The sequence below is a fragment of the Apteryx rowi genome, unplaced genomic scaffold (assembly GCF_003343035.1).
Source record: "Apteryx rowi isolate R43461 unplaced genomic scaffold, aptRow1 scaffold_613, whole genome shotgun sequence".
In the NCBI taxonomy this organism is placed as follows: domain Eukaryota; kingdom Metazoa; phylum Chordata; class Aves; order Apterygiformes; family Apterygidae; genus Apteryx; species Apteryx rowi.
In genome coordinates, this window is record NW_020450887.1 from 216287 (window position 1) to 241299 (window position 25013).

General features: G+C 42.7%; 1 protein-coding gene across 6 annotated transcripts in view; it reads left to right on the forward strand.

Moving 5' to 3' along the window:
- Nucleotides 1–725: 725 nt before the first annotated feature.
- The window catches only part of AOAH (acyloxyacyl hydrolase), a 103693-nt gene continuing 79405 nt past the window's right edge, over nucleotides 726–25013 (forward strand). For 5 of the 6 annotated variants that reach the window (XR_003256341.1, XM_026083749.1, XM_026083752.1 and 2 more), the window contains exons 1-5: nucleotides 726–902; nucleotides 1264–1418; nucleotides 16892–16987; nucleotides 20978–21038; nucleotides 22166–22265. Coding sequence is in view for 5 of the 6 variants with exons in the window: in XM_026083749.1 (XP_025939534.1) it covers nucleotides 877–902; nucleotides 1264–1418; nucleotides 16892–16987; nucleotides 20978–21038; nucleotides 22166–22265 (438 nt within the window). In the remaining variant the exon portion in view is untranslated. The remainder of the gene's footprint in view (nucleotides 903–1263; nucleotides 1419–16891; nucleotides 16988–20977; nucleotides 21039–22165; nucleotides 22266–25013) is intronic. The other variant, XM_026083750.1, reaches the window with a different exon arrangement.

Sequence of the window (25013 nt, forward strand, 5' to 3'; positions counted from 1 at the left end):
TTCCACCTCTGAAGTGATGTCATTTTAAAAATGTTTTACTATCTGTCTTGACTTCAGGCAGGGGGAAGACGATTTTAGCCTTATTTGGGAGGATAAAAAAAAAGAAAGATGAAAACCTTTAGTCATTGTGACTGTCAAAGCAGGAAAGGATCGGGATTTTTCCAACCTGACAGACAGCTGGGGAATGCAAGCAAACGCTCACAAAGTGGGGGAGAGTCAGGGTGCCCAAGCCACGTCCCRAACCAGCCGCTTACTTTTCTCCTGTTGCTGCCGTTAACGCCGGCAGCTGCGTCTCCGTCCCACCGATTCAACTTTGGCAGAACTGAAGTTGTGGTAAAACAGTGGCATGGGAGCACAGTGGTTTGGCTCCCCTGGGCCCCCTCCTCCTCCAGCCATGCTTGCAAAGTGCACAGGCAGAGAGCCAAAGCCCCAGCCGCTGGCTGAATGCACGTGAGTCACCAGCACCAGGGGTGTTTTTCTTTTAATTTCTRTGCCCATCCTTTCCAAATGGACAGCCTAGTCTAAAATCTTAGAGAAGCAGCCTGAGGGTTTCTTTTCTTTTCTTTTTTCTGCCATACTCTCAAGTGGAGGAGGGCAGAGGAACAAAGGGAGGAGGGGAAGGGTTTGTGGGTTGTTTTCTTCTTTTCTTTTTTTTTTTTTTTTGCAACACTAGTTGTTCAGGGGAGTGTCTTGCCTTACTAATGCTGAGTGGCTCCGGCCAGGACTGTGGTTTAAGGTCGTTAGTCATCTGCTGCTAACACAAGAGACACGGGAGCGCAGAGGCAGAGCCGTTCACGCGAGCCTCCTGGTCCTTCCAGCCAGCAGGTTGGGAAGAGGCAGCAGGGACGACCACAAGTGGGGCAGCGCGAGCGGCCCATGGCTGCCGGGCATCCCGGCCCCGGGTGCGTGAGAGACCCGCTGGGTGGGCGTGGGAGGCTGCGGGACCGTCCCTGAGTGGTGTCCGAGAGGGGGCTGAGGGGGTGCTGGCAGCAGGGACCCAGGAAAGCCTCCGAGACTGCAAGATCCTTCTCGCATCTGGGGAGAGGGGCAGACGTGTGGGTCCGGGTGAGAAGCTGTCCCTGCATTATATATAAGTATATATGAGCATATAAGTACGTATGAGTATATAATTATATATGAGTATGTGCATCCTTTCTCCTCAAGCTGCTAATAACACAAGGATGCAGGATGTTCTCTGAGCTTTAAGGGAATAAGAGTCCATGTGTACTCTCCCCCTCTGATTTTTTTTCTTTCCTTCCTTAGGATGAGAGGTTCTAGACAGATGCTTCTTAATTTATTCTGCATCCTCTGGCTCCCACTTCTGCTGATGGCTGCCTCTCCCTCCCCTCTTGCCAGTGGAAACTACCCATCGGCCCCTTCGCTCTTCTCTGGGATGTACAAAGGACACACGTGCGTCGGTATGTATTCAGGTTATGTTTGCTTGCTGAACTAGTTGGCTTGTTACTACACTGGTGAGTGGAGCATTGCTATGCACATCATAAATCACTCCTTTATCAATTTCAACAGCTGGACTGCAAAACACGCGTAGTCTTTGGTGAAATAATCACTGAAGATTTTGCAAGGCGAGCATGGGGTCTGGAGTGATTTTATGATTTTGTTTTTTCACTGGCTGCTTCCCAAAGTTCATGTTTTTGCTCTGCAGGAAACGGTGCCTGAAGCAGTGGCTTTAATATTTGGAGGTCTGGGAACTGAAAACAAGGTGTTACTGGTTCCTAATATTTGTTACGGTTCATGATGCGTTGGGTTCAATTGCAGGAAAGTAAGGTTTCCCATAGCCTCACCTAGGTCTCCTTGGTTATTTCATTTCCTTAAGAAGGTTCCTCCCTTTGGCTTGCTCTCTCATGTGCATGCGCCCCTGCACATGCGCCTCTTCCCACGCGGGGAAGCCCGAGGGAAGTGGGGTGAGCTCACGTTTCGGCAAGCCCTTCCGCGTAGGCACCAGGGCTGTGCTGATCACCAGGGCATGCACAGCTGAGCACATGGCGCAGCCTCCACACTTATGGCTACGTTAGTCCCAAAGCACAACTGGTGACACCAATGCCAGCATGAACCGTGGGCATCGCTGCACCAGCAATGCTGTTGGGGTGACACTCCATATGCCTAGAGAGGTGTGGTAGCTTAGATTTTTAATGTATATAAATGTATAAAATATGCATCATTTAAATTTTGAATATTGACATTATCAAACATTTCATTTTTGTCTTCTGTTAGCTTTTCAAGGCATTTTTGTGCTGCAAACACAAATCCTGCCATAGTTCTCCATGCTTCAGAAGGAAATATTTCCTTTCAGCCTAAAATTATTCTTATCGTGGCTCAGGGAACACAATTAGAAATAACCATTCTGACAAAAAACAGGTTTTTGCAACTCTTCCAAACCAGCCAAAGCGCTCCTGCAGTGAGCAGCGCTGCCGAGGCAGGGTGAGCTGCAAGCGAAGCTGCCGTGACACTCGCGCAGCCCCTGCCAGAGCTCAGCCATGAGCCTGAAACCGAAAGTGAGCGATGAAAGAGCGAAATGGCTGTCAGGGGCTCACCTCGCTCGAGCTGGCGGCAGCGCCGGGACTGCGGGAGCAGCTGTAAGCGCGGAAGGCAAACAGTGCTCTTTAATGACAGCATCCTTGCTCAGCTACATTTTTAATGACGCGGGAAAGGGGACGAGTGTGCTCACCTGTCAGGTTTTCACATGGGCGGTCTTTAAATTTTCAATGCAAGTGTTGTCTGCCCTTTGGGGCTATTTAACGTGCACCTGTTACCCCAGCAAGGCTCTAAATTCCTCGAGTGACTGCACGGGGCCTTAAAACGTTGCCTTGCACAAGACAAATGGCATTTGCCTTCCCGCGCAGAGGAAAGGGAGCCAGTGCTGGCCCCGTGGCCGAGCTTCCCGCGCGTCCCCCAGCGCGTTTATCCGATTTTTGAAGAGATGTCGAAAAACCTGCCTCCTATCCCAGCTGCTTGCTCCAAAGGGCCCCTTCAGCATAAGCTCATCGTGGTGCTGACAGCATCTGCGTGAGCTTGCCTCGCCACCAGAACAGACAGTCAACACCTCGGCAAACTGCAGGCTAGAAACGAGCCGTGCAGATCATTAAAGATGCATGGGTGCAGGGGCCGACCAGGGAGGGCTGGTGCCTCCGCGCACRCACAGCCCTTGGCTAGCCCAGGCGGCAGCATCTGTGATTTCGCCTATTAGCTGCTCTCTCGACTTGTTTTTGCGAACACTGACAAGCCATCTGTGCTTGTCCCTTTTCATGAATAAAAGAGGGGGAGCACCGAGGAGCCGACGGCTGCCTTCGCAGCGGTGGGGAGCAGGGGCAGCGGCAGCGGCAGGAATTCGCACCGCTGTTTCGGCTGCCAGAAAGTGAGCCCTCGGAAAAGCAGAAATTCCCTTGCAATCAGTTTCTTCTTCAGGAGAGAGAGTGTGATTTCCTTTCAACAGCTTGATCACAGATCCTGTTAGCTCAGTTTTCTGTTTGGGAAGGCACTGAGGAAGAACCATTCCTCTATGTCTTTTTGGCAATATAGACCGAGGCAGCATTTTTACCATTACTTCCCTAGTGAGAAATGTCTATTGCAAAACGTATAGGAGATTTTCTTGAAGGAATGGACTTTCTCAAGCAAGTTAAGTGTTTTGTCAGGTGCCTAATGTTTTGAAGCTATTTGCCTCGGGTTTTTTGAGGGAAGTGGGATGGCTGCACATTGAATATCATTTCTGATCACTCCTTGTGTGTGTATAACCTGCATGATGGAGACTGTTATTACGTTAATAGCCAATGTCAGCCAGAAAATGGATGCTCTTTCAGTAGGAAAACCAAGAATTTTTTTTTCATCAAATCTTTCCCCTGAAAGTGTCACACTTCTTGAAGAAATATGTAGAACTGATGCAAGAGGAAAGTGAAATGCTGCTCTGGTACCCCAGCTGAATATGCATAACTTGATTGCTTCCTTCTGTTTCCCTCTTAGACAGCATCTTCCGCAGTATAGTCTGGTCTTACAGGTGGAAGAGCTGGATGCTTCAGGGGACTCCCCAGCCGTAGCATGTCCTGGGAAATGTATTTTGGCTAGGAGTCCATATACAAATAAGGAATGGGGCTAGAGGAAATGAGGGTATGCTTCCAGTGAGGAACCACAGCTGGCTATCCAATTTAAACTACTTTTAGCGGGGGTTGGCTAGAACATTTCTGCTTTCAGATTGCTTTTCTTTTTTTTTAAGGAAGGTCACTTCTTATGGCAAACTTAATTGTGCTAAAAAACTTTTAGACAGAACATTTTTAATCAACCCCAGTAATTACAGAAAAAAAATCACTTCACTTTTGCTGAATTTTCCTGAAAAATTTGTGTTCTTCATTCAGAGAAAGTCTTTTCTTAGTTGACTTAGTATGAAAACAAAGCTACTTTCACATCTGGAAAGTGTTCCCACCTAAAAAGGGATTTAACGTTGCTGCCTTTTAGAACTGAATTATGGAAAAGAAGGTGTAGGGACTTGATGATAATCCTCCTGGCTACAAGATCAGATTAAGTACACCTAAGCTGTTCCTAACCATTTCCAGCCTGTTCTTAAATGTTTCTGATAATGGACCTTCCGCATCATCTTTCTTTATCCCTATCATTAGAAAAATTTTCCCAACATCTGACAGTTTCTTTCTGGCAGCAAAGTTTTCCATCCCTGAAAGTTGTTGGCTGCTTCCTCACCCTGGGAGACTGACTGCCTTCTGCGGCCTGTGAAATCAGCTTGAGCCCTCCCTCAGGGCCCTCATAGGCTTTGGATGTGGTATCTTCTGCTGCTTTTTCCTTGYGGTAGATACAAGGGCTTTAGTGAGCTGCCCAATATATACAAGTACCTATGAAGCTGTTTCTCCTTGCATAAAGACTGTGACTTTTTGCTCTGTTCACCAGTTTGGAAGCTGGATGCTAGGCTGGTTTTAGTTTCTAGTTTTGATACTAACTGGCAGCATGGCTTGAGGGATAAACTCAGGACAAGACCTAAAAATCCTTTTGCTAGGAGCAACCTGATAAATTCAATGGGAAAATCCTGAGAACAGGATCCTGGGTATTTTTCTCTCAAATATTGAGTATGAACCCTTTAAATACTCAGGTCTTTGTTTCCCCATCTGTTAAATGAGGAAAAAACTGCCCACTTCACAGGGCAAGAAAAATGTTAATGTACCCAAGGATGGAATAACAGTGTTAATATTATTTCATCATATCTAAGATTATATTCTACTATTACTGAACCATTTACAAATGTTTTATTCCCCCCCTCAATTACAACAGAGTCCTGTAAAGGGTCCTTGCATATCATCCTGCTCTCTAGCAAAGACAGCTTCATTTAGATGTGGCTGAAGCAACCTCCCAGCTGGCAGAGGCTACCCTGGAGAACCCCTAGAAAATGGGGGAGGCAGTGAAAGACAGGAAGGAGTCACTGCATTCACCTCTCTTCAAAAGGGTGAAGAAAGGGAATTTGAGGAATTGTAGATCAGCCAGTTAAACATCAGTTCCTGGAAAAATCCTGCAATAGTTAATCAGACTTTCTCAAAGCACCTTTCAAAAGCAAATATGAGTAAGAGACTAATTTGGTTTATCCAGGAGAAACAGTGTCAGTCTAACCTGACTTCCTTCTATGACAGAGTAGACACAGAAGCAGCAGTAGATGTTATAGCTTGGCTTCAGTAAGGCTGTTGGCACTAATCTAATGGCTGAGAGACCTATGACATTAATTAAGCTTCTACAGGGCAGGAAAAAAATGGTGGACGGCCTTACTCCGAGAGTAATTACCAATGGCTCACTCCCCAAATGGAAGGATGTACAAAATGAGGTCTGTCTTTGACCTCCATTTTCAACATAGTACCCTTCTATCTTTTCATTAACCTGGATGACGAAACAGTCTGCTATTAAATTAGCAGCTCATATAAAGCTGAAACCATTTGCAAGTACAATGGAGGACGGGATTAGCTTCAAAACAATCTTGAAAACTGGAGCAGCTGCCTAAAAGAAAAAAAAAATCACTTCAATCTGTGTATGTTGAAGGCACTTCAGCAGAAATAGTCCATTGCACGCAGAGAGGAGGAGGAACGGCTGGCTAGGTAGCGTCCCCAGGGAAGGAGATTGGAGGTTATAGTGGAGCTATGAGGGTATGCCGTCATGAGAAAGGCACACACTGCTTGCACCAGGAGGTGTGAACAGAAGCTAGCTCGCAAGACATGTGAAGGAATCTGCTACTTTTGTCAGCCTTGATAAAGCCTCAGAGGAATTTCTGTGTTCGTTTTTGGGGCTGTGCGTCAAGAAAGATGTGGAGTGACTGTGGGTTTCAGAGAAAAACAAACATAAGCTATAAAAATGATTGAATAAATTGGAGATAATTAGTCTAGAGAAGAAAAACTGGAGAAAAAACGTGACAGCTGTCATCAAAAACATTAAAGGGGTAATCTATTCTCCAGGTTCATAACAGATACAGCAAGAAATAATGGAAATAAATACCAGTAGGGACATGCAGGTTAGGAGGAAGATTTTCTAATAGTAAAGGTAGGTAAGTGCTTCATCAGTTCCTGCAAAGACTGTAAAAGCTCTGTCATTAGAGGTCTTAACAGGTCTATGTCTATTGCCTCTCTTGAGAATGGTCTAGATATCATTGATTAGCTGCTAGAGTAGAGGCTTGTGTAAGATGACTTCTTCCAGGCCAGTTTTCTGCGGTTCTGTGCTGTGACTGCAAGGATCATTTGCAAATAGTAGAGTTTGTTTATTTTCTCCCCAGCACCAGGCTGCCCTGCTCCTTTTGCTGATTAACTTTGGCTGCCCTTTTCAGAATGAGGCTATTAGTCAGGGAGCGCTCAATACACACGGACAGCAGCGCTTTCCATCTTCTTTGCTAGCTAGCTAAGATGCTGCGGATCAGCAGCCGGAGAAGGAAATTTCACCATCTTAGTGCCTGATATAATGCCGTTCTCAGCAACCTTTGTGGGTCACCTCTTCCATTCACCCATGAGAATATAATTCCTAATATTCCTAGAAGCAGCTTATTGAAACATATTTTCAATGCTGATTACATTAAAGAATGGATGCTTCGAAGCTTTGCAGCAGTATAAAATGCTAACTTCTACCTGTGCTGCTTTGTTTAATAGTCAATGTCCTAAACAGTTTGCCTCTGTCTAGCTGTGCGTGAATGCAGGGATGAAAAATGTTGTGTGGAGCAGCACCAGTGGTGTTTGGAGTTCCCAATAACTTAACACAATGCAACGTGCCAAATGGAGTTAGAGGCTTTTAATAATTATGCTCAGACAAACTGGCGGTGCACATATTGTCTAGGGAGGCCCTGTGACAGAACATATAATTTATAGTTCAATGAGTCCTGTAAAAAGGCCATGACCAATATCAATGTGGTACCATGAGCTATTTCATTCCAAAAGTCTGGGATTGACTTTGATTGCAGCTGCACCATTGTCAGGCTGCRCCACCCCTGCTCACTTCCCTGACATTGCTCAATTGACACAGTGGAAACAGCAGCAAAATTTGGCCTGATGATCAGTAATACATACCAAATGTGACTGTAGCATTTTTCCTATCATTATACTATAGACTGAGAAAACACACGCATGTGAGTAGTGCGACGGGGATACTAAAGCAACTGTTGACCTGCAAATATTTTCTTTAGGGATTTGTACTTTTCAGCAACAAATGGTAAAAATCACCCCAAGTCTTACTGAAAGGTTATGGCTACAAAATGCAAATATGTCTATTGACCACAATAAAAAGTTATGCTCAGCGTACATGCATACCTGTATGTATGTGTATGTATATGCAGATTCATGTATATTTATATATGCATATGTAGACTGGGGCAGTCTTGTAAGGTTTACACCTGATACATGCCTGTAGTATAACTTTTTTTTTGATAATTTATTTAGTACTGATTTTCTGATTGGTTGCTGACTCCCATAGCATGTGTACCTCCCACTCATTTTCATATGTTATCCCTATACAAATCTTTAGTAAAAAAAGCTGCATATATTCAAGGCAATCATTTCTAATGATTTTAGGAACTGTACATCTGAAACAATTTTTATGCATTCAGAATCTTAAAATGGTTTCTCTTTGGGATAAGGATGAAATTATCCAAAGCTTACTCTTTTGCATTGGACAAGGGAACAGTCCCAATGTCAAGAAATAACAGGAGTTCCCCGGCCACCATTCAGGCTCCAGTAAGCTTTTAATACCCTTTCCTGATCTGGAAAAGAAAAATATGTTAATGGCACATGCACACAATTTTTCTATTAATTAATGCAAAAAAGCATTACCATTGGAAATGCCTAGGGTTTATAAATTTTGTTAAATAAGGCTCTTTAAAGTGTAATGTAGGCAATGCCAGGGATATATTTGGCTGGTAGGTATGGATACCAGAGTCTTCCACTAGATGGTAACTGCATGTTCTGTACCAGCATATCTCCATCAGAATCCTCACAGGGTGTCTTAAGGAAAAAATAATGAATGAATGGAGCTCTTTGAAATTAGGGGTCTGAAGTGTCTCCCTGCTATTGCATGCACTGCAGAGGGGTGAGCAAAAAAAAAGTGATAAAAGGTATTCACAGGGTTTGCTGTTTTTGTTACCATGCTTCAGTGCACTTTAAGTACTGCTAGATCGATACTAGTATTTCAAAAATATTTTTACCCGGTACACTATATGCAGTTTTATACACTGTAACTGGATTGGTAATACTGTACCATTTAGCATTTCCAAGATATTTATGACTTTGGGGCATGGGCAAATTTAGGGCGAAAAGGTGTGCCAACATATTTGAATATGGATACCTACAATTGTATTCAGTCACAACAGTATCTCTATGAAATACATTAACACTTAATGTAAATGGAATGGAAAACAAAGTCTGAGTTAAAAAAAACCAAAAACTTTTACAATCAGATTCCTTTCTAAATTAACTTTCAAAGCAACAAGTCCTGTGGATACACATGGGAAAATAATAGTCCCAATTTCACATATACAGTTATGGCCTTTGAGTTGAATATTACCATGGTGTAGTGAAATCTTGGGGTTATAATAGTTCTTTGAAAGAACCAGCTCAGTCCTCAGAAGCAATCAAAAAAGGCAAAATGGATATTAGGAAGTATTAGGAAAGTAATCTAGAGTGAAAAAGAAAACATCCCTATGCTGTAACATTGCATATCTGTGGTCTGCGCAAGGAATACCCATGTGCCATTTTGTTCCCCATCTCAGAAGAGAAAATGGTAGAAGTGGAAGAGGGTTAGGGGAAGACAACAAGGATGACTAAAGAATGACTTAATACCTTTGTATTAAGTGGCATCTGTATGAGCATCAATGAAATGAGTCTTCAGCAGGGAAACGAGATGACTGTGGTGGGTTATGAGAGTGGTCTATAAAACCATGAAAGGCATAGAAAATAAGGAATGATAGTTCACACATTTCTTTGAGTCCAAGAGCGAGTGTCAGAGTATAGGTGGACATACTGGAATAGATGGACCAGCATGGCTTGCCTTATATTTTTGGCAGGCAAGGTGTCTGCAGAGGAGGAAGGCTGGTGTAAATCCATTGAAGAATGCATGAGCTGGAATCATAAGAGGAGAAAAATGCACACTTTTCCCCCCAAGGTCTTACTTTCCATGGTGTGTGTTAGTCAAAGAGGGTGAACAGGCAGAAGTGATCAACTCTTGTAGAACAAGAATATAAAATATTCCTGCACCTTTCAAGGATCTCATTACGGTTTGCAGATGGAGTGATGAAGTTATCTACAGTTTTCAGACAGACCAAAGTCCAAGGCCCCAGTTTTCTAATGCAGAATTTAACTGAGGCTAATATCTCTATTGACATCAATCACAAGATCCTTCACTATTTTTGGTTTCAGGATAGCCTAACATATTTGAGTTACAAAATGCAGTAACTGTTAGATAACCCTTTAACTATACACCATAGTCATTGTCCTTAAGAGRAATAGCCAAGACCTTATTCTTAATACTGTTCCCTGATTTTCTTCTATAACCTTATGCTCTTTTTTGTAATGGAGTTTTCTGATACTTGAACAAGCATTACATTAATCATGAAGTACATTAGATTAAGGATAGCAACTCTGGATGTTTTGTCCCAGTTGAAACCATGCATTCACAATTGCATATAAAGACTAACTAGCTGAAGGATTAAGAATTTGCCTACACAGGAAAGTTAATTCACATTAAGAGAGGATAGGAACTTAAAACAGAACTGCTTATTTCTTACTACCTCCCCATATGAATGCTCTTATTTCAAACAAGAATATCTTGTTCCAGATTGAACTGACACTGGSTTAGATAAGTTGAAAGGAGGCATTTTTACTCCAGAACAACAGCATCTGCACTAGGAGTCACAATATGGTCTGGCATGCTTTGTAGATTGGCTCTAGAGACTCCTCATCTCTATGTGCTATTTTAAGAGATGTACAGGAGCCTGTGACTTGAAATAATTGTCTGAAATGGAAGAAGCAAAGGCTGTGTTTTGGGAAAACCTTCATCTTCTATATAAAAACAGGAATGTGATAAATGGATTCATTTTTACAAGGGTCATGCTTCTGCAGGCAGATATTAGAGGCAGAAATGGCCTTGTACCCAGATCTGATTTTTTTGTCAGACTTTAATTACCTTTCCTTGTCTGAAACTCTGCATGATTAATAAATGAGATTAGCTACTTCTTCCTGGTGCAGGAGGCAAAGTCCGCCCTTTCCTGTGAGCAAAACCAGTGGTCACCAGATCTGCTGCTGCTGCCTCTCTGTCGCGTAGTCCCTATACGGCGAGCTCTGCAGAGCTGTGGCCATTTGCAGACAGGGATGGCAAAGGGGAGGGACAGAGGCAGCATCACTTTCTYTTCTCAGGACGTTTTGCTCCCAAGCCTGCAGCTACCTGAGCAAAACTGCAGTCCTCAGCGCAGAGCTGGGAGGAGCAGCTGCCCCGGCAGCGAGGGACAGCTCCTGGGGAAGCTGTTTTACCCCCAGCGTGTGCCGAGCAGTGCCTCAGCACAGGCAGGGAAGATCCTCCAGCAAAGGAGGTCATGGGCTCAGTGCAATTTTTAGCTGGGGAACAGTGATATGGCTGGAGGGGTGAGAAAGGTCTCCCACGCCCAAGAGCGTGAGCAAAAGATGGCAAAGGATGATGCAGCAGGTGCCAGAAATCACATTTAACAAAGTTTTACTCAGAAAAATACATCTACAAATCTGAAGCTTAGAGAGGCAGCTCTCAGTATCTAGACACTTCTTGACATCCGTAGGTATAATTCTAATTATAGATTCTTTCAAACGTGTGCAGCAGGAGTGGATTAAGTTAAATAGTCTGCTCAGACTGCCAGAGGCTTCATGGCTAAGAAATGAATCTCTCTAGCTCTGATTTTATTACTGGGGTATCATTTTTTTCCAAGCCTATTGGAAATGTCATTTTATTATTAAACACTATTTTCAAATACATGGGGAGAAGTACTTCCTGACATGTGAGTTTTCAGATTACTGCTGCTGAGCAAAATGGTTATGGTTTTCTCTTATCTCTTCAGAAATTAATAGCAGATGGGACAAACTATCTCTAAAAGAGACAGGCATTTTATTAATACCAGAGTCTAGTTTCTGATGGCTGGTAGGCATTATAATACCAATGAATTTCTTCCACAGAAAACATCCTTCAGCCTGTCAAGGCATTGAAACCTATTATCAAAACGCCGCAGTGGAGTCAATTTCTTCAATCTTGTTTATAAAGAAAATCATACACAACTGCAAAAAATGTAGAGCTTTTTCAAACCTTTAATAATGAAGCCCATCTACATTGCCTTATATGTGCCCAACTCACTATGAGAAATAAATCACATCTAAATTTCTATTAAATTAAAAGCAACCGATAGTTGTTAATGACTGCCCAGTTCTGGAAGTGCTTTTCTACCRATCCTGGAGTATTGAAAAGCTTATATTCTCACACACAGCATTATAAGTAATTAAAGCAACGAGATTTCCACAGTCAAAGACAGCTGATTTCCCTCTGCCCTTTTCAGCTAACTAATTATTTTCCATTTTTAGCCAACAGAATTAAGAGCCATTAAAATCTAGGATAACTTGTTAGTTTTCCTGATGATTTACCTGTTTAGTGTGCAGTGAGGGTTTTTTGTGCTTATTTCTTCTTGATTTTGTTAGTATGTAGTGACTTTTTGTGCTGTAGCCAACAGTGAACTCTCTTTCTGCCACTAAATCTGGAGAGAGATGATATATAAGATTATAAATACAGTAGGTTTGTACTGGTAGTGAGACTATTTGGAGTTAACTTCAGTTTATAGACACCTCCTGAGACTTCACCTATAGTCAAACACAAGAACTAGGATTTTCTAGGGGATAAATCTGAATTATTTACTGACGGGAGCCTATTTTTATCCAAAAACCTGGGAACCTAGGTGGATTTGCCTCACAGGACTACAGTGAGCCTTTTTCATATTCCTCCTTTGCCCTTCCAAGGTTCAATCCTTCTCTTGAGTAATTTACAGTCTCCAGGCCAAAATCTGCTCCCGAGGACRTGAGTCTAAATTAAAGACTTTGAAGCCAGCAGAGTCGCTGTAAACATAAACTAGGATTTCTCCGGGTACGGGCCATGGTGGGGCAACGAGAAGTGTCAGAGATCGTAAGGAATAAAGCGAGGTAGACCAAGGACACCTGATAAAAACCCAGGTACAGAGAGCAAAGAAAACAGCTCAGCCAGGCGACACAAATAGCTCCTGCATGGCAGAAGGACATTACGTTCCTGGAGAGCATTTTCCCCCCTGCAAGGTACAAAGACTCTCCAAATTCAGATAGGGAGGCTTCAGCTGTGTTGCCTGCGGCTTAGGACATCTCTAACTGGAACAGCAGGATTTAGTCCTTTGACATAGGGCAAGTTTTTCTTTATCTGCTTGTCCTGTGAGGTGTAAAATGTTGCCTGGAGTAAGTACATTTAGGGGAAGCATTTGAATAATCCAGGTGTGGTCTGCCCTGCCCCAGACAGAGGCATAATAGCGTGATCAGAAGCATCCTCTACAGGACAGTAAAGACTAGTTTATGTGAGCAAACACTTTGAAGTTCAACTCAGTGGATTTTCCCAAGTAGTCAGGCTGTTATTATTATTATTTATATTCATATGGTGTCTATTAGCCCAAGGTACTGCATTAAGTACTTGACAAACTCAGCGATGACTCCGTTAATTCTCGTGTGAAGCAAACCTCCCTGTAGGCCTGGTTCGATAGACACAAAAGTGTCTAACTGACTTAATCAACAGGAAAAATTTCCATTTAATTGCCAGGAGACTGTTCTGTGAGTAGGGTTACCTGAATGATTGTTTTTGATTAAGAATTCTGTTTCTATTTGACAGAACCGAACTAAAAATAGCCATCTTTTTTCCTTTGTAGAACTTGGACAAACATGAGAAAGAAATTCACTTACATTTTCAGCAGAAAATGTCTTTTTGTGTTCCAAAGAAAAATGAAGTACCCTGGCTATTTCTRTCCTCAACCCAACTTTTTGGATCCTGCGTGCTCGGCCTGTAATGTCATTCAGCCTGTGKTTCAGAGACTGTTTGTCCACAATCCCCTTTTTCTACACTGATTCTAACAGAAGAGATAAGACCCTTTTGTGATAGTGAAAAAGAGAGTCAATGAGACAATGGCTGAGTAAGAGAGATAGGGAACTCTTTGCACCCCACCCTGAGACAAAACATTAAGCAGGCTGCTGAGCCCGCCTTTAGGATGAATACCTCTAAGTTTAAAACCATTGTATTGAGATTCAGTGATGCTGAGCACTCAAGCTAGAGAGAGGCTCTTTTCCCTCTTCATCTGCTGGGCAAGGCTTGTGTCCTTATTGGGAGCCAGTCTCTCCTGGTGCAAGTGGGAGGGCTGACTTGGTTTTTTTTTTTTTTTATCAGGCTGACCTTTACCCTGAATTAAAATCTCTCCTTACAGCGCTGCAGAGAGGATGCCCTGGATTAACGTTTTTGCACCCAGGTTACTATAATTGAAAACAGAAATTGCAGAGTTTAATGTTTGCTCATTGCAACAGCAAAGGCTAGAGTGGGCCTGCTCTGACACAGGAAACACGGCCTCCCGTTTCTGCTCGACCACAAGCGCTGTGGGACTCATGACGCAAACGTAGGCTGCATYGAGAGCGCAGTGCTCGGCAGTGGTTTGCAAGCTTCATCACAGCAGTGCCTCCATCCCGCAGAGGGCAAGGAGGTGCTGGAGGCAGGAGCAAGACTTCTTCCCTTGCTTTGTGTCTGGGCTTGAGATTTGGCAGTGTGGTCAGGCCACCACATGCTTTAAGCCGCTCTCCTGGCACCTTCACTACCACGACCCCCCTGCTTTCAGGTCTGCTTCAGGCTACTTTTCGGTGTCTGTCTGCCAGCACAGCTCCTCCCCCCACTTAAGCTCGGTTAAAGCTGTTAACCTCAGCATTGCCTGTGTTTCTTTCTCTTCTCAACTTAACACCTCGTGGACTCCTGAACCAAGGTCTGCAAAGAACCGCCACATCCTACTTCATAGCTTCCTTATGTTCCTGTGAGGGAACAAAACTGGCACAAAACTATGAAAGGTAAAACAATCAAAGCTATTTCTTTTAGAAAATATCAAAGGCCTAGCTCCTTCCTGTCATTCCACTTCTCATCTCTCTGTCTTCTAGACAGCAAGGCCTTCAGGGAAAGGCTTGACCTTGGTAAGAGAAGAAAAGGAGATATGGAAAGAATATGTGGTTTGGTGGTTAAGACATCATTTTGGCCTTCAAGAAATCTGCATTTCTGTGTCACTTAATTTTTCTGAGCCTCCATCCCCATGGGTAAAGCAGCCATAGGAAAAAAGCAGGGAAAGAGTAATCCTGTTTGCGTTTGTACATTGCTCACATATGTTAATAATACAGCCTTATAAGTATAGAGAGAGGCAGTCCCCTTTAGGTGTTTTTCAAGCATATTTCAAGGATGTGCACCACTGTGTCAGCACCAAGTCAGTTCAGTCTGGCTTTTCTCTCTCTGAGGCCGAGTGCATGGCATGGCTCGGACCCAAGTGGCTGAAGTCTGTTGCATCCTCCACCCCCCACCCCCCASACTGGGTGGCCGCATCCAAATGTGCTCGGGGACCGGTCCCTGCACAAACACAAGCATTGCCTGGGGCGAGTTTGGCACAGGGCTGCTAAGGCTCATGCTGGCAATTAAATAGGAAACAGATGATCCTGGGCCATTTGGTCCAGCAGGTGCCCTGAGCGTGCTTTATCCTCTAGTTTGGATGTCACCTTTGGTTTTATTTTTGGTCTTTATTGTTCCAGATATTTTTTTGCTTTGAGAGCTATTGTGTTTAAATTAAGTGTTAATTGTTTGGGCTGGCATGTGGCCTTTTTTTGGTTTTGCTGGGGGAGAGGGGATAGAGGGAAGGAAGAATAACTTTTTTCATTTTTTTTTCTCAATTGCATCTGCCTTCATTTACTCTTCTGTTCTCTTAGGCTGGCTAGAGGTAATGGCTCATAGTGTGCTTTAAACATCATTCTGCAGAGTACTTTGAGTGAGGGTTTTATTTCAGAAACATGAGAAGTGGGCTTTTATCCCTGCAAAAAGAGTGGCAATTCACTATTTCCACTGGATTACTTTATTTGAGGTAGAACAGGTAATAGAAGATTCAAGGGTATTGCAAGTCCTATAACAAGTTCCAACTGTATCACCTCCTTTCTGATTTTCTACTTGATCCATAGGAACATCAAAGTTATTTATGTTGATAAACATCACTTTGATTTAATAGCACATAGGCAGGCRTACCTGGAAGGAATTTAAAAACGCTCTCTGAAGAGTTGTGCCAGTCTAAAAACCTAAACATTAATGTGCCTGAGCTTTGGAAAAAGATGGATCTACATCCATATCTAAATGTTGCAGCTCATTGCCATTTGTAGGCTGCGTCAGAGCAAATGCTGAGATCTGAGACTTCTTGTGGTAGGGAGGAAACAGGGTTCAGCTACATGGAAGAAAAAGGGAAATCTTTACTCAGGCTGCTGGAAATAGGCCTTCTGGCTCCCTGGCACCTGGACTGTTTTATTGCCACCAGGGATACCCACCTTTGTTACTCTCAGGAAAGGCTGCCAGATCTGACTGTTTTGGTCAGACTTTGCATCACCAAACATACCTTCTTTATAAAATGGTGGAGCCACTGCAGAGAGTGTTAGAGAGAGTGCAGTGCTGGCTTACAGAGATTTAAAATCTTCTTGAAATGACAGGCTTATGGTCATCATGTGGATTTTGGATGATTGCTCTGTGGGGGTGACATTGAACCTATTTCATCCCAAAAGTATCAGAAAAAGCACTGCACATCTCAAGAAATGCTCTACTTCCTTGTGCAGGCTGTTTGCTGTCAGCCCCATCTAGTCTAAGGGGTGATCAGCCTTTACCCATGCTCACGCCAAGATTAGCCATGAGAAATGACAGGTCATGGAAAATGTCCTATGCCCAACCACAGAAGGAGAGCAGAGTGAATTTAGGAGACGTTTTGGCTTTAGAAAATGTGTGGCTGGGCCCAGAAGCCCCACACATGCCACCCACCACTGGATTTCAGAAGAAAATTCATGAAGAAACAATGCCACAGTGGCCGCAGTGGTCAGTGCTCATGTTCAGTGCTATAAAAACCAGGCGGTTCTGCACATTCCTCTACCATTGGCATCCTGTCTTTGGTTGGATAAGTCACAATTTTTGAGTAAAGGCAGAACCTCACAGATATTTTTTTCTCCYGTACACTCATCTGCCATGGAGCACCTCAAGAAGTGAAATGCCCAGCGACACCCGAAATTCTTTTATGGCTCAGGGTGCTTCATCACATGATGAAGATAACCGTATTCACTCTTCTTATTTGTTTGTTTGCTTGAAGGCTGTGTGCTTGTGGTCTCTGTAGTTGAACAGCTTGCACAGTGGCACAACAGTACAGTAAAGGCAGCCTTGGAGAGACTGTGCAACTACATACCTGGTAAGTGTCAAATAATATGCCATATGCTATGTTGGTACTGCTGTATTTCTCTGGTAATTAAAAACTCGCACCTGAGTCTGAAAAGGCTTTATCTGCTTCTCATGCAGCATCTAAAATTAATGTAGCTGAAAGACAGCAAGGTGTTATCAGCAGGGAAGCCAGTGGCATGACTCACTTGACTTCAGTGGAGCTGGGGTTTCATCCCAAAGTTGCAGTAGTAGGAGTTGCATTAAGTCCATATGCATGTGTGCACCAACATACACACACGCACCTTCCCACACACATTTTTTCTCCACTTTATTTGTGTCTTTGTAAGCAGCTTAAAAATAGCCAGGTTCACTGTATGTCCAAGCAGTTCTCTTTCTCACTGATATGGGTCTTTACAGCTACTGTGAAGATGAGAATGTTTTCAGGTATAGGAAGCCACTATTGTAAAATCACAACAACTAGCTGAGGTTGACAGGTGTAAGATGTGAACCATTTGGTCTGCACAGGGAAACTATTGAAATGTAACCAATGATACAAATTTCAAAAGTGATACCTATTGTATATGAACATATATGGATTCCCCTTATTCTCTCCCTTATTTTAGCAGCCCAAAGGCACTTGGCTGTCTAAAAGTTCATCTCTAAATAGAGAACGGTTGGAATAACAGAATAACTTGCTTCATAGATGAATCCTGTAACTATTCAAGTGACTAGATCTCATTTTCATGATGTCTTTTTAACTTTATGAATGCAAAAAGATGGCTTAGGATTCTGCATTAAAAAGTCATTTATATAGGATTTCATGAATTGTATCTCTGAGAAACCATCTTGCTCTGTAGTCTTTAGTTTCATAGAAGATGTATGTAGAATATTAATTTTCTCCTTTCTAACACATTATTTCCTGATACAGGATGGGGCACAGAGGTAATTGCTAGAATTCATTCATTGATAGAATGATGCTTATCTGATTTCTATTTCATAAGTCATATCCCCAGTGTTTTAAATTACAGGCACATAACTATGAAGTTGCAATTAGAAGCCCTTATCCTGCTATTAAAATAAGATTTTTTTCTTTAAAGTGTGAGTTGCTAGGTCTACATTCACGCTTCACTCAGTGAACCTTGTTCAGCTGACATGTCAAGATATTTCTGTTCAGCTGCCATTCTTTACACATAAAATCCTATTATCCCTTCAGTTAAATCTGTATAATCCAGTTACCTTCCATGAGATGCATGGATACAGACAAGAGAAAAAATTGACCCTGAACTTGAAATGAGAGAAAAATCCTGTGGATTGTGCAGCAGCTACAACCTAACCCAACTTATCCTCTCCCAGGCGGTCAACTGTGAAATATGAATCAACAGCTGCCTCTTGCTACTTGAAACAGTAGTTTTAGACTTATTAGGAGAAAACCTATTAAAGCAGGCCATGCCATTTCAGCTGAGTGAATAATTTCATTATTATACACATGCCTACAATTGCTTGCAAGAATAACAGCAGCAAATTGATGGCAATGAGGCTTTTCCTAGGACCAAACAGGAACAAGAACTTGGTCTTTTTATGGGCCTATATAATTTTCTTGCAACAAAGGGGCAGATCAGTCCTTCAGTGAAGCTAGATGCTGTTCAAGAGCAAAAACATTTAGAGAAAAAGAGACAAATTCAGTACCCGTCAATCCCACCGAATCCCTTAGGCTGTGCAGAAAACACAATCATCCTTATTTACATGGAAATATTTGTCATGCATGTGATCAAAGCAACATGGCTCGTACTCCAGTGAGAAGTAAGAGCAGTCACACCATGAGTGAAGGAGCCTCTTGAGCAGACACAGATGTCAGGTCCAGGTAAATGGGCAGTGTTTCTAGGACTGCAAAGCTACAGAGGAAAATCTGCAGGGTTTTTATCACAATAAGAACAGGGCAGTTAGGAGTTTTACACAACCTGAAGTTGGGCAAAAGCAACTATACGCATTTCTGGCCAAGCGCCTCCAGGTTTTTTTCTAAATTTTCCAGCTTTTATGATTCAAGCTCTTCTCTTGTCCCTGAACACTCCAAATTATTCATAATTTTCTCTCTGTCTTCCCCCCCTCTTCTGACTTACACAGCTTCATCCTAACAGAGCTTTCTTCCCTTAATATCCTATTTTTGTGTGTGTTCAGTGGAGTAAGAGGTTTGTGAACCCACAAATACAGTCTGGCTTGGAGAGCAAGACCTGCAAGCAGTACCCATGTCTTGGGTCTGTTTTACTGGAAGCCAAAGCCTGAATGGCGTATGTATCTTCCAGAAGGACTCTATTTGCCCAACAATAATTTTATGTTATTGCTATTCCTTTTAACTCCCTTCACTCTCCCTTTTGTTATCCTATTGGATAATTGCATGTTGAGCTTCCTATGCTCACAAGGAAATCTGTGCCAAGAAATCAGCCTCACCAGCAGACCCCCGGCATCAGCTCCCTGCAGTTGACGGCCAGCCAAACCCTCCCCTCCTCGCAGCTCCCACTATGGGTTAAGGCAGCCAGATGGCTCCTCCAGGGCCAGAAACATTATGGAAACCAGGTGGCTTGGGAAGCCTTTAAGGAGACTCTCCCCTGTGATGCACTGGGGAGCGGATGGGGAAGCCAGCCCCCTGCTCCTGTGGGTGCATAGAGGGAGCCAGCCACCCTGCCAGCAAGCCTCGTCCCAGGGTGTTTTAATCAGTGATGATATCAAATGCAGAGTTATTGATGCCTGCGATGTGTTTCGCTTTAGGTGAGCAAGAATAAAATCCAATTCTAGTCAGGAGACCAATTTTTAACTTGCAGATTGCTTCTAAAAGAGCCAGTAGAGAGGAATTATTTGTCAAAGGAGGCAAAGAAACGAGACTAACAACTTGATTGAAATAAAATTATCTGGTATGGGATAAGGAAAATCAGCTGTAGTAGTTACAGCAGCTGCAACACAGTATCACAAGGAGGGTGCTGGGGACATTATTTTTTCTTCCTCTGCTGCACCCTTCAGGGCCCAGTTCTCCTCCCCGAGGTGCAGACCGCCGACTGGTGTGACCGCGGCCCTGGCAGGGAAAGCAGCTAGATCCCCAGCCTGGGGCGTCTCCAGCCTGATGGTGGGTCACACCCAATGTTCCACAGTCTAAAATTGGAGTAAATTGGGTGCTTTGGGGATTTCTAAGGGTTTTTTTCAGGAAATATGAATATATTCTATATTTTCTTTCCCAAACACAGATAGTTACCTGTTTGGGTAGTGGAGGGGCAAGGGAAAACGACATCTCTCTGGAATTTCAGGAGCTGCAAGTTTGCCGTACTTTGTCATTGCTGCATGTTTGTGAATCTGCCTCTTCATAGCTTTTAATGACAACACTATTGCTGAAACAAGGCCTGACACCTCCTTTGTATAATACTTGCATGGTTAACTAACTTGCCCCTGCTTTTGTCCATTCAGGCCAAGAAATAATAATTTTTCTTTCATAGGAACTATCAGATCAGTCCTACTATCATCCTGCATCTGCATTCAAACACACATATCCCCTCCAAAAGTGTCTTTGCTCAGGAGTTATAAAATGGTGTGAGGACCTTTTTTATAACAAACAGTACCTTAAATAAATCTCCAACATGCTATCTCCTGGCCAGCATCTGAATCAAATAGAGTACATGTTTGAATCAAACCTTTTTCATTTCTACACTCCTAACATACAGACCCTCTTGCTACTGAGACTTCAATCAGAATTAATGTTTTGTGTCACAGTTGCATTTTTTTGAAGGATGAAAATTTTTCAAGCAGAATGATTTTGTAGAACTTGAACAGAGCAACTAGCCAATTAGAAACTGTTAGGAAAGAAATAGCAAGATAAAAAAGTCATGCTGCAGTTTAAAACCACGTTTTGCTGAATTTAGAGTGCTCCCTTTTGAACAGTTTTGTTCTACCTCTCTTCCCTTATCCTGAAGTGGGTGGTGGAAGTAGGAAAGTACCAGTTCCACTGTGCTGAGTTATTTTAAAAATGTATGTTTTCTAGAAGATCTCCAAGGTTTCTGTTACCTACTTGCTGAACTTTATGGACCACACCTAGCCGAACTGTAAGTCTTCCTGTATCGTCTCAAGTCTTTGGTTCGCTTGTTCTTTACACCTATGGATGTATTGTCAGATTGAAGTGCAGGGTTTTCATTCTTAAAAATCACACTGTTATTAAAGCAGAGATGTTTGAGAGTGAGTCCAGATTTGGCACTTGGGATGAAAGACCCCACATAGCTGTTCCCGAGTGAATAAATACAGGCTGCCACTGGTAACCATTTTTGTGGTGCATTTGAATCTCAGATCAGGCCTACCTGGTGTAATTACCTTTTGAAATTCAACTCATTTGCCTGAGGGAGGAATTTGAATAACCTTATGTGTGTACGACAGGTTCGACAGAGTCGCAGGGTTGTAGTATTTGTCTCTTGCTTTGCCTTTTATCTTTAATCCAACTTTCTAATTGTCAGCCCCTACATGCTCTCAGCCCTGACTTCGCTCATACACACTCTTGGGGAAGGCCCACTAAGTAATGTAAACAATTTAAAAAATAAGATGTAGGTCATTTTATTTTTCTTTGAAAGTTCCTAGTTTAATTAAGAGTTTTTTGCTAGACCTTCTTCCTCCCTAAGGTTTGKTTTTTTTTATTTATTTTTAAATCTAGCCAAGGGACCTCAAAGTGCTTACAGGACTAAGAAGTACTATAATCAAACATTTTAATTTAATTCTTGAGTAGCCCAGAGGTGTGTCCCCAAAAGAAAGAAACAATCATAGCACTTGTGTCTAGTGATTAAAGGTTAAGGATCTTTGAAGGATTTCTGGTTATTTTCTTGAGTTAATGACTGAGCATTCATATGTGCCAAATTGCATATGCATTAACTTTAACCTTTAAATCTTTGTCATACGTATGATTGATTAAAAAACAGAACAGTCATAATGTATTTGACTCGGGTGCTGCCTATAAAGCACAGTGCTTTTTCATCATCCTGGGATCCAATTTTAAATGCTGAGTAGGATGCCATGGCAGAAAATCATTAGGACCCAACACTACACTGAGCAGAGATTACAGGCCACAGTGAAGTGAGCCGAGGCTGTTATATAGCACTGTGGAGATCTACCTTCCCATGGAAATAGCTTGTACCTTCAAGCACCCAGAAGAACTTAACAGTCTTTGTTTTCACACCGTTTCCTTCAGCATAGACAGGGAAATGAATGCCGATGTGGTGTGCCATTCCTTGAAGCTGTGTAAACAGGATACTGGACAACCACTTTGTCATCTCTACCCTCCTCCTAAGGTGAGTTACTTCTAGATGTTTTTCAAAGCTGCAAAGCTGTGGAAGGTCTTTTAAACTAGAGCTGTACAGCACAGAGAGGCTTCCAGTGTACATGCTTTGTGTGGGAAGAAATTTTTGACATTTCAGGTGCAGATGCTTTCAGTAATGTCTGTTTGAATGAAAGCTACATAGCACATTTTATTTGCTTCCATGGCTACATATGATCCTGCTGTGTGGAGTCTCAACAACATGGTTATCAAAGAGGGGGAATTACAGGGACAAATTCTCTTGTGCCTGGGTCTGAGAAGAGTAGTCTGGGTCAGAGAAGAATAGTAGAAAAAAAGCTCATTTTTGCTGGATTTTATTGTCAAAGCAGTACAGGAAGTCCAAAACAGGTATTCAGCTGAAGTTCATGTATGCTACCACATTACCATGACATAACAAGTTATCCTCTCATTGCCTTATTTGCTATGACAGCCTGTGTAGGCCCTAGTTACCCTCTGCAAATGCAAGGTTGTTTGATTTAGCATAGTCCTCAATGAAAGAGGTTTAAGCTAACTTGCATAACCTTTTGCCACAGGCTGGAAGTATTTACATGTGCAGCTACCACAGCTCTTAGGATGTACAGTGACTTACTATGCTGTGGTAACTTGATTGCATGTCAGAGCTGTTTGATACTCTCGCGCTTACGTCAGAGCATAGGTGTTTAAATAGAAATGGTTTGATTTTTCAGTCATTATGCAGCCTGGTTCGCACTGAAACCTGTGACAAAGTGGTTGTTTGGCAGTTTCAAAAACTGAGTTATTCATTTAAGCACCTATTTTTGAAAATCTTTCTCTTGCATATAGATTAAGTCACCTTTGAGTTCTAAAGGTTTCCATAAAATGTTTTATACAAGGCCTCATCCAACATCCATTGAAATCAATCAGACCCTTTTTATTGGCTTCAATAAGCTTTGATTCATATCCAAGATGGATTTAGTTCTCCAGATATGAAGACCTAGAGAAAGAAATGACTTCCAAGAATGACAGTAATATTTATTTTGCAGCAGGTGTGTCCCCCACATGACTACAACACTCTCTCCCCTGCCAATATAGAGCTAAATGGGTGTGCAACCAGGCTGGGTGAGAGAAAAGGGGTTCAGTCGACAGCAAGAGCCCACACTGACTTGACTACCAGGGTGGTGCCAAAATTTCAACACAGGGGTCCTTCAGAAATTCTGTGTCCAAACCGGTAGATTAGTTTATAGATCCATCCACCCTTCCCCAAGGTACGTCAGAGCTACCCTATTGCAAGCCTTCCTTTAATGATCGCCAGGTCTTTACTTGTCACACAAACATTCACTAGTCTGTCACATTCTGCCCTGCTCATCGCATGATTTTTCCTCCCTGACACTTCAGAGACCTTCCTTGTAGCAGCAGCAGAGGCCCTGTCAGAGGGGCAGGATGTCTCTTTTTTATTTAGGAGTCCTACAGGTGGAAGAGAGAGTAGAGCAAAGGCCCATAGACTTCCCCAGGAGCAGGATGCCCAGATGGACAGCAGGCATGGTAGCAATTGTGGTTGCACAGGCATTGCCTTGCCAGGCCAAGAATTAGACTTGGATATGAACTTCCTTGTGTAAGGGGATACAGAGAAGTAGAAACCATCCTACACCCTGCGTAGGACTTCTACCTGTGTCAGAAATGCAAAGCATCTTGGAGCAAAAGAAGATGCAGTCAATGAAGTGCGCTTAAAGAGATAGACGAACTCTTTGAGAGAGCAAAAAGTTTTCCCTAACTTAGCAGGTTGTGAAACTCATGACAGTGCCTAAAGGTCAGACATACCCCTACACAGGCACTGAATCGGCCCCATCCAAGGGCAAACTGGACATTTTAGCAAGCAGAGGTGGCTTTTTGGCACTCTCAAGAGCATTTGTCATCACTCTTTGCAAAAAAATCAATCTTTTCAATCCTTCCCACCTTCACTGCTGCACAGTGGACTAGGCTGAGGAGCCTGGAAAGAGGGTCTGTTTAAATGAAGGTGGCTCCATGCAGAAATTAAAAGGTCTGTGGTGAAATACTCAGCTTATCAATACCAGAGAGGGTAGGCCATCACTCACAGGGTYGCTATCAAATCTTTGGGTCACGCTTCCCATCTCTTAGAGCAGATGTGGGACCCAGTTGTGGGCTCCTTTTGCCTCCAGCAACAACTCCATTGACTATACTTTCTGCAAGCAAAATGACTGCAGATGTTTTTTAATTTTTTTTATTTTTAACAAAATTTGGACTCTCATTTGCATGGCCTGGAGACTGTCCCTCTTAGTGCATGGCTCAAGCAAGCTCTCTCCTTTCCAAGTGGTGTTCGTATCCTACTTTTTGTCAAACTTCCTTTGTCTCTCACCAGGAGTAAGGGAGATGGATTAACAAAATGATTTATTCTACCCAAACCTTACCCTCCATTTTTAGCACTTCTGGTGCCCCAAGAAAGTGCAAGGGGAGGAGAGGAGCTGTGTTTAGAATTCATGTTCAAGTGGTTGATAAATTGCTGACAGCAACTCTGTGACAAGTCAGACTGAGTAAAGATGAATTATGGGTGAAAAAATTAATACACAGTCAGAGACACAGATGCATAAAATGCAGTTTACCTCACATTTGCTTTTTTGGTTTGTAATTTGATTGATCACTTCACTTATATGAGCCTGCAAATGTTGGCTCAGTCCCCTGCCAAGTGTTTGAACAAGACTTTAATACTAATGGTTGTTTTGTTCAACTCTATTGATTTTCAGGTACA